The sequence below is a fragment of the Pleuronectes platessa genome, chromosome 11 (assembly GCF_947347685.1).
Source record: "Pleuronectes platessa chromosome 11, fPlePla1.1, whole genome shotgun sequence".
Taxonomy (NCBI): Eukaryota; Metazoa; Chordata; class Actinopteri; order Pleuronectiformes; family Pleuronectidae; genus Pleuronectes; species Pleuronectes platessa.
In genome coordinates, this window is record NC_070636.1 from 23092364 (window position 1) to 23109947 (window position 17584).

General features: G+C 44.6%; 4 protein-coding genes across 5 annotated transcripts in view; 2 read left to right on the forward strand and 2 right to left on the reverse strand.

Moving 5' to 3' along the window:
* Positions 1–223: 223 nt before the first annotated feature.
* LOC128451412 (histone H1-like) lies at positions 224–986 on the reverse strand. 2 transcript variants are annotated; one of them, XM_053435239.1, is made up of 2 exons: positions 660–965; positions 224–629 (listed from the first exon to the last, which is right to left on the reverse strand). In XM_053435239.1, the coding sequence occupies exons 1-2, from the start codon at positions 963–965 to the stop codon at positions 339–341; spliced, it is 597 nt and encodes a 198-aa protein (XP_053291214.1). In that variant the 3' UTR covers positions 224–338. The 2 variants fall into 2 exon arrangements, with proteins under 2 accessions (XP_053291214.1, XP_053291216.1); XM_053435241.1 differs by having other exon boundaries at positions 224–986.
* A 2842-nt stretch (positions 987–3828) lies between these two features.
* On the forward strand, positions 3829–5004 carry LOC128451415 (histone H4). The gene has a single exon (XM_053435245.1). It carries the CDS (start codon positions 3917–3919, stop codon positions 4226–4228), a length of 312 nt encoding a protein of 103 aa, XP_053291220.1. The 5' UTR covers positions 3829–3916; the 3' UTR covers positions 4229–5004.
* A 1566-nt stretch (positions 5005–6570) lies between these two features.
* Positions 6571–9772, forward strand: LOC128451413 (histone H2B). The gene has a single exon (XM_053435242.1). The coding sequence runs from the start codon at positions 6581–6583 to the stop codon at positions 6953–6955; it is 375 nt and encodes a 124-aa protein (XP_053291217.1). The 5' UTR covers positions 6571–6580; the 3' UTR covers positions 6956–9772.
* A 288-nt stretch (positions 9773–10060) lies between these two features.
* The window catches only part of LOC128451408 (histone H3), a 72776-nt gene continuing 65252 nt past the window's right edge, over positions 10061–17584 (reverse strand). Inside the window, exon 5 of the mRNA XM_053435232.1 lies at positions 10061–10463. Within this exon, the coding sequence (XP_053291207.1) occupies positions 10061–10463 (403 nt within the window). The remainder of the gene's footprint in view (positions 10464–17584) is intronic.

A 17584-nucleotide genomic window follows, 5' to 3' on the forward strand; every position in this document is an offset into this window, starting at 1 on the left:
GTTAGGTGCCGTGTGTCCGGTCACATGTTGGATTAAAGACGTATTTCACATGAATCAGGTTTTCATATGTGTGTCAGTAGTAGTCTGCCTCTCCTTCACACAAAGTCTAAAGCTATGTTTATATATTATTTGATGTTAACTAACTTCTAAATCTTAACATTGAACGAAAAACCTTAAATATATTTCTATCAAACTTGAGTCCCTTTAGTTAAGAACTGTCTCTACATATGTATTGGCAGTGGTGATGATTGATGAGGAAACAGCTCTTTTTGGAAAGACGTGTGTGGCTCTTAAAAGAGCCTTTTACCAGGATGGACATGTTTCACAGTGAGGACAGCTCACTTCTTCTTGGCTGCTGTCTTCTTCGCTTTGGGTTTGGCGACCTTCTTCGCGGGGGCTTTCTTGGCAGCAGGGGCCTTTTTCTCCACCTTCTTAGTGCTCTTCGCCACTTTCTTGGGGCTCTTCGCCACCTTCTTGGGGCTCTTGGTGGGCGTCTTGGCCGCTGCTGGTTTGGTCACCTTCTTCGGGGACTTTTTAGCGGCTGCTGGCTTCTTGGCGGCCGCCGACTTGGGCTTTTTAGCCACTGCGGATTTCTTGGGGGCGGGCTTCTTCGCTTTGGGAGCGGCCTTCTTCACCGGCTTCTGGACCTTGGTCTCCACCTTCTTGCTCATCTTGAACGAGCCGGTGGCCCCGGCTCCCTTGGTCTGGACCAGGGTCCCGCTGACCACCAGCTTCTTGATGGTGGTGTTGACGCGGGAATTGTTCTTCTCCACATCGTAGCCTCCGGCCGCCAGAGCCTTCTTGAGGGCGGACACTGACGCGCCACTGCGCTCCTTGGACGCGGACACGGCCTTCACAATGAGCTCACTGACACTTAAGCCGGCGGTCTTCGGTTTCACGACCCTCTTCTTGGCCGCTTTGACCTTGGCGGCGGCTGGAGCGGGAGCTGGAGCGGCTTCTGACATCTTTCTCTTTGCGTATAGATCAATGACGAACTATCGGAGTGAATTACCGGACTGATGGAGAGTCCCGATCGGGAGGCGGCACTTGAACACAACATGAGAACCGTGGAGACTCAGTCGAGCCGTGGCTCCCGTGTTTAGTGTGAACGCCGAGACACTTGTGTTTTCTCTTAACTGATAAACGAGTAAAAACTCAGTGGGTGAGCGGAGCTGGGGGCTGACAGTGAGGAAGCGGGTAGCGGACTTATTTGTTTTCATATTGAAGTCATGCAGAGCTCTGATGCTCTCTGCATTTGGTCGGTGGAGCCTACAAACACGACCCGTTCACCGCGGTGAGCAGCACTGTTCAGCGGTTTTTCCCACTAGTTTCTCTCCTAAAATGAGTTCAAAAGCACCACAGCTCCACCAAAACCCGTTTCCTAGCTGCTCCACATGTTTGCTCGGAGAAACCGAGTGAAAACAAGCACCTGCTGATGATCTCTTTTTAATAAAATCAAGTAATTGTGCAGGCAGCAAACACACCGCTGATGGCCGAGGCTACTGGTGAAGTTGAGCCAGACTTCCTATCAGAGCCGTGAACGTTTCATGCTGAGAATGCTGGAGAGTCAGTAGCGATACAGTTCATATCCATGTTCACTTCAAGCAATGATTAAATTAATATGGTGGCACATTTCTCTCATTTAATAACAAAAGTCAACAGGTTACATCATTTATTTTCCAGAAAATGCTTAAGCTGTAATTGAATTTGAGAATTTCTCTACTTGGTAAATACCAACTTTTGCTCCTCATATTAACACTGGGATACATGTTTCTGTATATTATGATCATTATTATTTTGGTAAAAGGATCATTTAAACATGACAAACGTTTCTGAAAAACGATGGGTGAGAAATCTCTGTTAACCTGTCAATATGTTACCTATTGATCAATAGATCAATTCTTCTCAGATGTGTATGGCCAATAACACATTCATATTACACAATAAGGCCTTAGTGTCAACAAATACTGTGTTTATCTCAACACGTGTGCAGTATGTGAAAGTGTTTGTGTAAATTGTAGCATGTAAACATGTCATTTTAACCATTCAAACAGACTTTATTTACATATTACTTTATATAAAAACACTATAACACACATTGTTGATCTCATAGTTTTTAACTCATGAATCAAAGGTACGAAAGCAAAGACACATTTGAGAGATTGTCCCTCTGCCCAAAGGTTTGTTGAGTTTGTTAAGACGCATTTATTAGTCCCAAACACAGGCACAGACATCTGCTTTTAACCCATCTGGTGCAGGACACACAGAGCAGTGAGCGACCATATACGGCGCCCGGGGAGCAGATGTTGAGGGAGTAAGGTGCCTTGCTCAGGGGCACTAGACAAGGGTAGGGATAATCCTCTTGGATTTTTGAACAGATTTGTTTCTTTTGTTGTTTCTCCGTGGAGTCGAACCAGAGACGAACCAGAGACCTTTTCTGCCCAAAGTCCAAGATTCTGCCACTAGTCCACCGCCTCTGTAAGACTGAAATCTATATTATCCATGTGTGCGTGTCTGTGAAGCTGGCAATGAAAGTCAACTTTAAACAAAATGCAGTGTGTTAGACAGGGGCAGTTTGGGAAGAATATGTGGGAAATGTGTAGCCCTCACATAGTGACTTTTAGTAAACTTTGCTGCTTGGTTTTAATCTGGAAGCTGGTTAAAATGAGTGTGCGTCGCATCGCTGTTCAAACTTGCGGCTGTCTGATAAGGCCCGTTTTGGGAACTTTGAATCTGCGACATTCATTACGATGTACTTTAAGTTGTTCTCATACTTAACTTTTTATATTAAAGCATACATCTCTTAGCTTCCACATGCAGCTGCCCCAGCTTCAGGAGGGCAGATAGGCAAGGCGTTGTTTTGTCTGGAGATGGCGCATGCTTACTGAAGACTCACAAGGCGGCATCTTAATAAATACTTGTTGAAATTAGACCAGACCGGCTCTTCTCATATTCGGGATAAACAAACACGTTGACAAGCTCCCCGTTGTTGTTGACTGACAGCTACGGGTGGCGGGGGATCAAAATACAATGTTAAGGATGCCCCCACAAAAACCATGACCATTTCATACAATGTCCATATCTGCAAATGAAACCAGATGAATATAGTAAAACAGAATCCAGCTGAATGTCAGGTTGTAATCAACAACACTTTCAAGCATACATGAGGTGCTTTTAAAACTGGTCAGTATCCAATGATGCCAAATGAAAGGTGAACATAGTCACAGTGTCAGCCCGGACTTCTAATACATGTTCATGTCCATAACACTGTCAAAAACAGTTCCAGACACGCATCAAGTTCTTACACTGCTTGACACTGCACTCACACGTTTGGTTGGGGATTGTGTTTAAGATAAAAAGCTATTTAAGTAGTCAAAAAATAAACAAACCATACTTGGATACATACCTGGTCACTTAGGTTACAATTTTTATTCTAATAATGTTATGGAGGGTTTTAATTGCTGGGGTCAAAAGGACTCAAAGGATAAACAATTTAAATGTGAGGATAACAGGAGGGCTAAGGGAGAAATCGTGAGCTGAGTCTTTGTGTGAGCACTGTTTTTCATTCAAGGTGGCTCAATATCCATACATTGACTAAGTACTTCCACAATCAGTCCAAATGATACTCTTATTTCTAACCAAGCCTTTTTCACAGGCACTATTCCTACTTGATGGAAACGTGCTACAGTCCTACTGCCACACAAAACTGATAAAGTGTCAGACTTTAATAGCTACCGTCCTACATCCAAACCTGTGGAGGCGCTAGCGCACCATAGACTTAATTATCAGCGGCCATGAGAATCCACAGAGGAAGAAGACGCCTGCCTCTGTCTTCTACCAGGTCCTCAGTCAGGCTATGAGTAGCTGTGGTTCCGCGGAGCAGGGTATTGACTAGATCTCATCTTACTGAAGAAAGATGTCTGGACGAGGAAAGGGAGGAAAAGGGCTCGGTAAAGGAGGCGCAAAGCGTCACCGTAAAGTTCTCCGTGATAACATCCAGGGAATTACCAAGCCCGCCATCCGCCGCCTGGCTCGCCGTGGCGGAGTGAAGCGTATCTCCGGTCTGATCTACGAGGAGACCCGCGGCGTGTTGAAGGTTTTCCTTGAGAACGTGATCCGCGATGCTGTCACCTACACCGAGCACGCCAAGAGGAAGACCGTCACCGCCATGGACGTGGTGTATGCTCTGAAGAGACAGGGCCGCACTCTGTACGGCTTCGGCGGATAAACTTACTTTCCAACAGCTCAACAACACAACGGCTCTTTTAAGAGCCACACACTTCGTCAATGAGAGCTCACATCCTCTGCTCAACAACAATAAGTCGTTCTCCGAGTAGATGTCTTACAATGTCAAGATTTTGAAGTTATTTCATATCAAAACATCAAATAATGCAATTATAAATCGTAGTTTCCTCTTTAATTTCATAATTTAAGTTACACTTGAAAGACGTTTGTTTATATTTATACTGTTATTTATATATACACAAGTGTGTGTGTGTGTATATATATATATATACTGTAGTAACATCAGACGGAGCTGCTCTCTAGATATGTGAACTGGAACAACGTCCACTACCAGTTGAACTCTCTTGCATGTCCTGTCAGAAGCTTTGTTTTCCAGTAGCTCAGCTTCTCCCGTTTTATTGCAGCTTCTTATCTGTTCTGAGTTTTGAAAATGACCAATGGAGCTGCACAAACTTGATCAGAACACTAAGTTTAATTTAAAAATTGTTTAAATCTTTTTTCAGGACCAGGGACAGAGCTGTGTGATTAGGTGCTGCACCTGACCAGTTTGTTGATTTGAATGGATGTTGAGGTGCAGCCGCTTTACGCTTCAAGTCTGTGTAGAAACACACGGGTGAAAAACGAGTAACCCCCTGTATCTACATAACTTTAAAATAAACAATAATCTGACCACAAATTGAGGAATTTACATTATTCATTCCATCTTTCACTCAAGCACGTGGAGAGTGGTAAGACAACCAGAAAAACAGAAATGTTGGTCAAGCTCAATAAAATCATCATGTTACTAAAATTATCTGACTACTATTTTGATTCAAATAGATTTACAAACAGACATTAACATGAATACACTCACACATCCGCACCCATACATTTATAGATATATACACACAGACACACAGACACTTAGTGCATATCTAAATTCACAACGAGCAACTACATTTGCTGCCATGAAGAATACAGGAGTTCTTTACGTGCACACCACAGCGTGCGTTAGACACTGACTTTCCCTCGTACTGCGGGAGTTTGGCAACGGCCTTACACTGAAGCCTTCTGGACCCTGACTGACTGACCTATGGACTCACTCACTGGTTAATGGACACACTATTGCAATACACACTAAAAATAAAACACAGCACTTGATTGGTTGTGTAACCAGATGTTACCAGAGAGAAACTTTGTATTATACCTGGGTCCACTGTTCTTCAACAAAGTCACTTACCAGATTGTTCATGGTAACGCTCCTCACATATCACTGTGTTGCTCTGAGCGAGTGAGTGGGGCCCCAGGGCCTGTTTGCGTGTGTGTGCTGTCTGGGATTGCAGTGCCTGCACTTTGAAAGACAACGTGTTATGAAACTCTATCTGAGTGATGTGGCCGACTTTTAACCGGCTGAACTCTCCCTGTACTCTATTAAACAGGTCTTGACGCTGCAGCTAAATGGACTATTCTATTCAGAGGCAGCAGGCAGGACGATTATAATAAAAATGTGCCAAATTTATCACAATCATCTTGTTCCCTTCTTTTCTTTGGGAGGGCAGTTCCCTATTGGCCAGTTACACCTGTATATGTTCCACGCAACTAGGAGCCGATACCGGTTCTGCTGATGGGTTGATGCTCTTCTACGGCACACAACAAACCTTCTTGCTCCTGCACGTTTGGCTGTTCTATCCTGGAAGAGCTAGATTATCTCTGCTACCTGATAGGACTTCAGGGACCGCCTAATGCTACAGGTAGTGACAAGGACACTAGCAGAGCATGAAACTTGAGAAGATTCAGTCAGGAAGGATGAGGAGAGAGCGAAGGTCAATGGCCAGCACATATAAAACTGTTCCCTTTGTGTTGTTGTCTTGCTTTTGCCTCTTTATTGCACTTGTTGTCACTTTCATTTGCACCAAAACCGGTGAAATTCATTCACAATCACTTGGGCTTCCTAAATGGACAGCTTGATGAACCTGAAGTCAAATTGACTAGGTGGTTTACTGTGACCATTAAGTGTTCCCTTATCATTTAGAGCTGTGTATTTATCAGGTTGCTTTGGTTCAGATTATTTTAAATGATACTTATGTGATGCTAACATAAATAATACAAAGTTTCAGGGACATCTTGCATTTCTTAACCCCCCAAATGTTGCAGTTGAGCTCAACAGTTCCACCTCTGTCAGCAGCAGAATAAAGGACTCATGAACATGGAGACACGCCCCCGTGCTGTTACACTGGCACTCCACATTCAGCCAATGACAGAGAGGGAACGGCACATAACGATTTACATGTGATTTGTTCAAATACAGCCTGGCCACCGACGTCTGTATTCATTGGAACAAACAAATCTCGTGACAATGCCTGAAATAACGAAGCCAGCGCCCAAGAAGGGCTCCAAGAAAGCGGTGGCGAAGGCCCCCGGTAAGGGCGGAAAGAAGAGGAGAAAGTCCAGGAAGGAGAGCTACGCCATCTACGTGTACAAGGTGCTGAAGCAGGTCCATCCCGACACTGGGATCTCCTCCAAGGCCATGGGCATCATGAACTCCTTCGTGAGCGACATCTTCGAGCGCATCGCCGGTGAGGCCTCTCGTCTGGCTCATTACAACAAGCGCTCCACCATCACTTCCAGGGAGATTCAGACCGCCGTCCGCCTGCTGCTGCCCGGGGAGCTGGCTAAACACGCCGTGTCTGAGGGCACCAAGGCCGTGACCAAGTACACCAGCTCCAAGTAAACAACTTTGCGGAGACATCAAACCAATGCTCTTCAGGGTTCCCACGCTTGCCTTGAAAAAAAATTCCATGCTACCTCCTGGTTTTCCAGGTACCATATTAAGTGATGATCTATAGGCCCCTGAAGCTTTCTCACCCCAAATGTTCCTATTTAGTAGTATCATTTTTTTTAAAGAAAAAAAAGAAAAATCACAAAATAGCTAAAAGTAGATATAAGATTGACTAGTATAGAAGTAATGTCACAGCCTAATGTGAAAATGTATTGGTAGTTAGCTAGCAATGCAAGCTAACTACCAATACCAACTACGAAGATTGCACTGCATGTGCTTGCTAACCATCATTAATGAATCCAAATTCAAAACAAGCTCCCCTAAATGTGGTGAATAACACGGTTTTAGGAAAAGTCAATGAGTGAAATACAGATGGGGATCAAACATAGTTCTAGTATTTTAAAAGCAAGGTAAAAATTACCTAAACAATTATATTGTAAGCTGCTAGCTAGCAAGTTGCAGTTAGCTAGTTGGGAAGATTGCACTGCTTACTAACTAACGTCGATAAACCCAGGTTTACCAGACAGTTAAAACACAGCTACTTACATTTTAACTTGCATAAGAAGTTTCACTGTAGATGTCAAGGCTCCCGTGTTGGCTGGAAATGCATGTATTTGACCCTTCTATTGAGATTGCGAGTAATGTTTCTCGGTTATTATTCCCGAAGTCCACCAATCCGAAACTATACTTTTAAAGTCCATATCACCAGGTTTCCTGCATCGAATTCCAACATCAAATATACCAGATAGGATGCCAAGAGCATGTTCTACAACATGGGATCATCCATTTCTATCTACAGTGAAAAGCTGTTCACATGTAAAGGGTTTTAATAAATTCATCTTAATTCTGTGCTCAATAGTTTAATTATATTACTATTTTACACATCGATAACATTTTCCAGGACAACTGTTTCAATTTCAATGTGAGTGTTAACTTTTGCTCAGTTTCCATGACTTTTCCAAACCTGGAAAATGAAAACATAAATTCCATGTTTTCCATGGTTTCCAGGTACCGTGGGAACCCTGCTCTTTTAAGAGCCACACACTTTCTCTATGGAGACAAACTGTCCTGACTCTAACGAGATGTCCATCAATATGTAAACAGCCACTCTTAACTAATAGTGTAACCTTGGTGAATTAAATTGAAGAAGATAATCCTGTTGAATACCTCCTGCATAACCTCTACAATTGAAAAGAATTGCTTTTAAATCCAATAGCAGTTTTCTACTGCAGGACGTGTTGTCCTCTCTCTCTCAAATCAGTGATCTGCCACATCCTCTCCAGCTGCTATGATAACAGTTTAAAAAAAGGTATTTGATAATTAAACCATGGAGCTAATCTCCTGAGGTTAACATTTGTGTTGTTGCCGACACATGACTGTGACTTCAAGGTCAGAGGAATCCTTTTTTTAAAGCGGTATTATCAATTATCAGTATTATCAATCTTGACAAATGTGTGTGCTTACTACTCTGTGAATATTGGGCAACCTTGAGTGAAAAACAGTGGTCAAACCAATATTAGTATTTTTCGCTTAGCCCTCCTGTTTTACTGAAATTGTATTATTATTTAATTTTTTTGGAAAATCGTAACGTATATGTAAATTTCAAGTGTGTTTTTTTTCATGAAGTACTACATTAAGAAAGTATTTTTGAATGCTTCAAATAACATGTTTACATGCTACTATTTACCCACAGCAATCTACACAAACACATTCACATACTGCACATGTGTGTACATTCTGGATACAGTGTGTTGGTTGACACTAAAGCCTTCATTTGTAATATGAATATGGTTTTGGTAACATATGGAGAGGTTGACTGAGATCAAACTCATGAGACAAAAAGTTTTCAAAAACATTTGACAGGTTTTAATGATTATTTTATACAAATGATGATTCAAATAATATACATAAACATGTATCCTAGTGTTAATGTGAAGAGCAAGAGTTGGTATCTACTAAATCAGACAGCAGAGACAATGCAAATTCCACTAAAGCATAAACATATTCTACAAACTAAATGATACAACCTGTTGACTTTTTGTTTTAAATGAGAGAAATGTGCCAAAATATTAATTGGATCATTGCTTGAAGTGAATATTTAGATAAATGGACTTTTTCAACATGGATGTGAAATGAAGTCCTAATTATAGAATGACTCTCCAGCATCCTCAGCATGACACGTTCACAGCTCTGATAGGAAGTCTGGCTCAACTTCACCAGGAGCCTCGGCCATCAGCGGTGTGTCTGCTGCCTGCACAATCACTTGACTTTATTACAAAGGGATCATCAGCAGGTGCTGGATTTTACTCGGTTTCTCTGAACAAACATGTGAAGCAGCTGGGAAACGGGTTTTGGTGGAGCTGTGGTGCTTTTAACTCATTTTAGGAGAGAAATGAGTGGGAAAAGGACATTGATGTGGTTGCCTTGGAAATCAATGCAAGTACAATTGCAGTGACAGGGATCCATCCGGGTCTATGTCGTTGGGGTATAAATGTCTTGTTAATGAGTGAGTCTACTGCAACTGTTACAATTATGTTCAAGGCTGCAAATATATTTCACTTGTGTATAAGAGCTCCAATCCCTGGGGGACATGTTTTTTGCCAAAGACAACATTTTAGATAACTTATACTGTTTAATAAATGTTTGCCCCGAGTAGATCAGTCTCTCAGAAAAGGCTAGGTCTGACCATGGTTCCAATTAACAGGTGAAGTGAAAGTAGCAATATTAATGATTATATTAACAGCAGGCCAGGTCTTAGCTTGCATACTTTCCAATGTGTATTCTTTGCATAGCTACTAATGTAACAAATATTTGACTGTAAAGTCTCTCTTATGTAGTATTATAAAATACAAAAAAAACATATTGCTGTTCAGCTAATGTTGTAAAACTAAAATGATAAATGTTTAAATCTGTAGAAAGACTTCTTGTAATCAATTATTCACTGTGTTATATGCATCAACGGTCTATAACAAGCGGGGCAGCGGAGGAGTTTTGTCTTGAGTGCAGTGAAGTGGCTCTTAAAAGAGCCGTTGTTATGGTCAGTGGAGCAGCAGTGGTTTAAGCTCTCTCTCCACGGATACGGCGGGCCAGCTGGATGTCCTTGGGCATGATGGTAACCCTCTTGGCGTGGATGGCGCACAGGTTGGTGTCCTCAAAGAGGCCGACCAGGTAAGCCTCGCTGGCCTCCTGCAGAGCCATGACAGCGGAGCTCTGGAAGCGCAGGTCGGTCTTGAAATCCTGAGCGATTTCTCTCACCAGGCGCTGGAAGGGCAGCTTGCGGATCAGCAGCTCCGTAGATTTCTGGTAGCGACGGATCTCTCTCAGAGCCACGGTACCGGGCCTGTAACGGTGAGGCTTCTTCACGCCGCCGGTGGCCGGGGCGCTCTTACGCGCAGCCTTGGTGGCCAGCTGCTTCCTGGGGGCTTTGCCTCCGGTGGATTTACGGGCGGTCTGCTTGGTTCTATATCGTATAGGCTTCGCCCTTTAAGGCTATCGCTAGTGGGTTTATCCCTCGCGCGCATGCGCAGCACTGAAAACTTTAGCCCGGAATGCCGAACCGGGTACATAATGTCCGATGATCTCCACCCGCGCTGCGAGTCCTGCCTCGGCCCGGAACACGCCGGTCGGGCGCTCACCCCCGGAGCTAACTGTGCGTTCTGCAAACTCCTCGAGGAGCCAGAGAGACGCAGACGAGCTGAGGCTTACGCTGATATGGACGGCGAAGGGTTCGCCTCGCAGCGTGCTTTTAGATTGGAAGAAGCCATCGAATTTTTCAATGATCATCGTGGACCGGAGTCAGCCGACTCCGCTCCCGGAGCTCAAGAGCATTATCCTCCCGTAGGTTCCCCCCTCGGGACCGAGGGGTCGGACCACACTGACGCTTCGGTGTCCGCTCAGCCTTCGGGCATTGGTGCCCTCGTGCAGCTGATGCCAGCAATGATTGAGAAGGCCGCGACTTCCAGGCAGCTGTCGGTGCCATTTCCGCAAGCCGCGGCCACGCCAGATGACCTCATCGGGGTCGTCGTACCGGCACGAAGGCCCCGGCAGGACGCGTGCTGGCCTTGTTTTCCGGGGATCCAGGCTTACGTGGCCCGATCAGCAGAGGAGCCTGGGAAATTGAAGTCCCCGGTCCTCTCTTACATCCCCTTCACAAGAGTGGCGGGGATTTCCCAGGATGGTTTCCCACCTGTGCCTCCTTTAGAGCCGAGCTTGGCCGCTGTCTTCGGCGTGAAGGTGGAACCTGTTGTGAAGGCCAACAGGTTGCGGAGACAGGTTCCGGAGACACCTGTCTCGGGTTTCTCGTCCACAGGATCCCTGGCGAGACCACCGGGCTCCTTCTTACCAGCGGTCGTGGCGGCAGCGTCTCGCCCCCCAGCTTCGGCTGTCCAACCCCCACCTCCTCCTCGGGCGGGCCCGCCAGCTGAACGGCAGAATCCTCGGTGGAAGAATCGGCGCCCGGCCTGTACCTGGTCCAACCCACCGGAGGAACCCCCCAGGAAACAGGGGAAGAGATTCTGACATTCGGAGGGGAATATGTGTGACAAGTTCAAGGGGAGTTTTGTAATAAAACAAAAAATGTTCCCCAGAAGAGCAAATCCTCTAAACAGTCTGCCCCTGAGTCCGCTGGCTCTGCTGCCACTGTTTCACACACATTCCCCACACTGTGTGAGCTGTCCGTTGATCCATGGCACAGACTTACAACATTAAGTCAGTACATCTCCTCTGTCACAAAGACAGAGTGTTCCCCCTCACATGTTTCTGCTAACAGTAAGTGTGACCATGAGCCATCGAGCGCCGTCTCAACGCCTCGTATGGACGGCACACACACTATCTGCACTCAGCGTCTCCCGTCCTCCTCTCTCGAGGAGCGAGGTTTTGACTGCACATAACAGATGCGTTCAGGAGCCTTGTAAAATAAAAGGACATCTTAAACGACCATTCTCTGACATCGACGCGTCTTCCCCGTGTCAGCGTCTGACCGCAAGTGCAGTTGAGAGCCTGTGTGCTCCGGGGGCTTCTGCTCAGCCATTTCGCTGTGAGCCCCCCATGGGTTGTTCCGGAGAGTCCTCCGATACGAACAACGGTGGCCAGGGCTCTGGCTTGGCTCGTCACCATGACAACCACAGAGCACCAAGCAAGTGCACGCCCCCTGTCAGAGCATTACTCAGAGTGGCAGCGCGTATGTTTGATGGACAAATGGATGGACAGGATTGTGAGCCGAGGTTACACTCTGCAGTTTGCTCCCCCCCCCCCGCGATTCAACGGGATAGTGGAAACAATCCTGTCATCTCAGGAACATTGTCTCGCTCTTCAGTTAGAGCTACAGGAACTTTTGAGGATAAATGCAATTTCCAAAGTTCCCCGGGGAGAGGAGACACAGGGTTTTTACTCCCGTTATTTCCTGGTCCCGAAAAAGACGGGAGGAGTGAGACCCATACTCGACCTGTCTCTGTTCAACAACTCGATCATGGAGAGGCGGTTTCACATGCTCACGATCAAACAAGTGTTGGAGTGTGTTCACCAGGGAGACTGGTTCACCTTCATAGATCTGAAGGAAGCATTTTTTCACGTGCCGATCGTTTCGAAGCACAGGAGATATCTGCGCTTCTCATTCCAGGGGATACAGTATCAGTACAACCGCCTGCCGTTCGGTTACTCCCTGGCTCCTCGCACTTTCTCCAAGTGTGTGGAGACGGCGCTGGAGCCGTTACACAGGACAGGGATGAGAGTGCTATTCTACCTGGACGACCTGCTATTATTAGCTCGCTCCAGGGAAGAAGATGAAGCCTTGGCTTCACAATCAACTGGAAGAAAAGCTCCGCTCTCCCCGCCTAGTTCGTGACGTATCTGGGGGTGGAGTTAGACTCCGTCAGCATGAGAGCGCGGCTCTCACAGCAGTTATCAGAGGCTTTGACAGCTCTTCTTTGGCGCGTCACGCCCCCCAATGTTGTGACAGTTCTCTCTGTCATGCGCCTGCTGGGCATGATGTCAGCAGCTCACGTGGTAGTGCCCCTGGGTCTGTTACACATGAGACGTCTGCAGAGATGGTTCATTCGTCTGCACGTCGATCCTGTGCGTCAGCGAAGATGCATGGTTTCAGTTCCTCCCTCGGTGAACGCAGATCTAATCCACTGGAAGAATCCTCGCACACTGTCAGCGGGAGTGCCGCTGGGCAGAGCGGCATCACACATTTCAGTTTTCACAGACGCATCTCTCTCGGGATGGGGGGGGACGTGTCTGTCACAAGTGGTGGGAGGACAGTGGCCAGCCCACATGTCTCTCCACATCAACGCGCTGGAGCTCCTCACGGTGTGGAAAGTACTCCAGCATTTTGCGCCACTGTTGCGGGATCAACACATCCTGATCCGCACAGACAACAAGGCGACAGCAGCCTACATAAATGGCCAAGGAGGAGTGCGCTCCGCGCAGCTGCTAAACATAGCGAGGCGGCTGCTGCTGTGGACACACACACACTTCCTGTCAGTCAGAGCAGTGTATATTCCCGGTGTTTTTAACACGGGAGCGAACATCATGTCAAGGGGAGGTCCTCGACATTGGGATTGGAGCCTTCATCCCGAACTGGTGATTCAGATTTGGAACAGGTTCGGCAAAGCAGAGGTGGATCTGTTCGCCTCTCGCGGAAACGCACAGTGCGCTCTGTGGTTTTCTCTGAGCGTGCGGGACAATCCTCCACTGGGAGTGGACGCGTTAGCGCATCGGCCGTGGTCCAGGATGCTTCTTTACGCGTTTCCACCGGGGCCATTTATCCCATGGTTCTTGGATCGTGTACGGGAGGAACGGCTGTCAGCCATCCTTGTGGCTCTGGAGCGCACAGGCGCGTCATGGTTTCCATGTCTGCAACGGCTGATATCAGGGTTGCCATGGGAGATTCCGTGGCGCGGGGACGCTCTCTCTCAGGCAGGAGGAGCGATCAGGAATTACCCGATGATAGGTCAGCGTCTGTTGGCCTGGCCGCTGAACGGGAACATTTAGAGAGGCTGGGTTTCTCTCAAGATGTTGTGCGCACTATCCAGGGCGCCAGGGCCGCATCTACCAGAGCTTCATACACATCCAAATGGAGCGCTTTTCAGCGTGACAGGCCAGTGTCACGTTCTTTGGCCCCTCAGTGGGATTTAGCTCTGGTTTTACGTGCTTTGGTGAAAGCTCCTTTTGAACCATTGGAGCAAATTTCACTTAAATTGTTGTCAGTCAAAACAGCTTTGTTGTTGGCTTTGACATCTGCAAAGAGGGTTAGTGATTTATCTGCTCTCTCTGTGGCACCTTCATGTCTTCAGATCAATTCATAGAATTCATACTGTGGAAAGCGTAACTAACGTTACGCTTTCCACCACGATACCAACTTTGTCGGCACCCTCTGAGATTTTAATCTTGAAGATCTTCATCTTTTGGTCAGCAAGATCCTGCGACACACTGTCTTCATCAGCATCCTGAAAGAGCAAAAATATTGTTTCTCAGACTATACAGCCAAATGTTAATGTCCTAATTGAACTTCTCCCTAAGTGCATCAAACCCTTTGGACAATAAAATCTATTGAAATAAGCTGTCAAAGCCAATTTAACCATTTATAAAAAAAAAAATCTGAGATCATGTTATTGCAAAAGTATATTGCCATCCCAGATAACTTAAAAAGGATTAAACCAGCTCACCAACAAATGATACAAATTCAATGACACCAGAGAGGATGGTCTGATCTGAATTGTAGATATTTGTAAATTCAATTCTAAAATTAAATCAATGGATACCTACATAAATTATTTTCTTCCTGACACGCATGTATTGCTATTTATCTTATTTTACATTGACTTACAAAGGTTGGTCACATGTCAACCAATCTTTATAAAGCACCGTTAGCTCATTATTGATTCTTGATGTTGACCACAGCAACTGAATAAACTCTGCTCCTTCTGTATCTCTATAAAGGTCTCTCTCAACTGCTTTGTGAATAGTTCTTAGGAAGAAACTCCTAGCTAGGAACTTTAAGGGCTACATTATAAAGACAATAAGTAAACTACTTATAACTTTTGAATTCTGCCAGCTGATGAAACAGATGGATGGGGAGGATTTTGTACTTTAAAATTCCCTAATGGAAAACAAATGTACAATGCACAATGATTACCTGCATGACTTCACAAACCTTAGTAGCTTGCAAAGAATTACTGGGAGTTACTTGTGATTGTATTTTGACCTTCCCAAGACATACAAGGGGGGAAAGATGAAAGAAATAGTGATCAGCATCTTTATATTTGATGTGTTCTTCAACTTACATCATACTCTTAAGATTTGATCTGTCGATTCCCCGAGGTAAACAATCAAACAACGAATGACAACATCTCTGGATACGTTGATGCTAGGATTGCTTGGAGCCTGAAATGACAAGAATAAACATTATCAACTTCATGGTTTAAGAATCATAGTCAACCTTTTAGAGCTTGCTTTTTGTATGGATTAAACAAACATGACATAAAATGTTATTCAGTGAGCTTTAGATACGTTTGCAGGCAAATTGTGTCACCTTTGGACAGAGCCAGACTGTTTCCCCCCCTTTTCTGGTTTTAAGCTGGTGTTGTGAACCAGATAATACACAGGAGGGAGATACAGTCTAGATGTAAACACACATATGTAGCACTTTATTTGTGGATGATCACATCAGACCATCTTAATAATCACAATCATCATGTGCTTCAAAAGGCTGTTAATCACAACCATTGCAGATTGAGGGGTTTGGTGTCCAATCGACAAAGTAAAACAGAATCAGTCATCTCAAAGCACTACTTGGCAAATCTTAAACCTTGACACCATCATATAATTGTTTTAATAAATTAAATTTGTTTGCTTATTTTTTTTTTAGCAGAAATCCTTTCTTTTGAAGATATTGTACTGGACTATCCTATATTTGGAGTTTTTTTCCTGACACCCACATGAATCTAAACATGGATTACAAAGAATTCGAAACAACTTTTAGATCAATGCAGCTCAATAGAGCACCACACACCTGTGACCTAATTAATCATCATATAATTGAATGTACATTTTTCCAACAATGTCAAAAACTGATTATAAACTTGAATAATTCAGTATCTAATAAAGTTGCAGTTGATTGTATGCTTCAAAAGGTATGCAGTTATTTAATATTCTTATTGTAGAGAATCACAGGCCAACATTTCCTCCTGTAGATTTAAGTAATAAGCAAATGAAACCAGTAGTTTGATCACAAAATGCCTAAAATAGAATATCACCAAATATTATACTAATTTAAGTATACCTTGAGTAGAATAGCCTGCAACCTCAACCCCATGGTTCCTCCCTTGGACTGGAAGAGGTTCAGAAGCTTGGGAGTATATTCATCCAGCTTGGACATGAACTTTGATTCCAGGTGCACCCTTGTGATTCTTTGAAACTCGTCCTCAATCTATAAGACGAATAATGAAACCAGCTTTAAAGCCTAAAATATTACAAGTGTACATATTATTCTTCAACATTTTTAAAAGCAAGAAGCCACCTAACACAAAACATACATTTTGTATGTAAGAGCTAAATATGCTAAACCAACAGTTCAATCTTTAACAATGGACTAGCAATATATTTTAATTTTCAAGCTCCTGTAACTCACATGAGATGCCTCAAACAGAGCGGGCCATCTGGCTTATATGTCCTCTATGCTGGGCGATAGGTTGACGATTTCATTTCTTCTGTGTGCAAATGTTTTTGACATCGTTTCTTTTATCAGTTTGTTGTTGTCCTTTTTTTTTTACTTCAGTAAGAAACTTAATCCTCTCTTGTTCTTGAATTTCTTCATCCTCTCCTGCCGGGTAAGGGGGGAGGTAGTTTACCTCTGCCATTCGAGGCTTTTTTACACCTTTTGCTGACTTCTGGTCCGCAGGGCTCTTGCGTTTCAGTGCATTGCACATCACCTCAGGAACACCGTAGCTTTGGAGTTTGGTGCGATAATTTGCCATCTTGTATTTGATGCTTTGTTGCCAGCCATAGTAGCCTGAGAAGGAGCCCGGTTCCTTGAGACATGGATATTTCTTGACAAGTACCTCAGCAACATCACTTATCTGTGCACTTGATGGATAGGCTCTATATGTATATATAGTTCCAGCCAGCTTCTCAAGAATGTCTGTCTTAACTTTTGAGGTAGTCAGAAGGGTTCCATTCTTCGTGTAATCTTCATTGGCTCTTTCAAGGTACATTTCAGTTTCATATGCAAACTGTGGAATGGGGAACTGCTTTGGCCATGGCTGGCTTCGTTCTGTGGGACTTCGCCTGGGCAGGATAATAGTGTCCGATGAAGAAGTTGTCCCAGGAGATGATTCTTCATTCGACCCTGCATATGATGAATTTGACTGCTGACCAAAGGAACTGTCCAAACTTTCTTCATGCGGAAGCAAGTTAAGAATAATCGGGGCAGCTTGAACAACCTTTATGGTATCCTTGTGTTTAATTTGGTCACTCTTATGAAGAGTGAAGTAATCCTCGAATTCCGAGTCCAAATACTGAAGACTGAACTCGTCCGAAACTCCAAATGTCTCCTTCACAACAGTTTGCAGCTCCTCCACA

What these genes read in the sequence shown, in the direction of transcription:
- LOC128451412 (XM_053435241.1), bottom strand. Translation starts at nt 965, where the DNA reads ATGTCAGAAGCCGCTCCAGCTCCCGCTCCAGCCGCCGCCAAGGTCAAA.
- LOC128451413 (XM_053435242.1), top strand. Translation starts at nt 6,581, where the DNA reads ATGCCTGAAATAACGAAGCCAGCGCCCAAGAAGGGCTCCAAGAAAGCG.
- LOC128451415 (XM_053435245.1), top strand. Translation starts at nt 3,917, where the DNA reads ATGTCTGGACGAGGAAAGGGAGGAAAAGGGCTCGGTAAAGGAGGCGCA.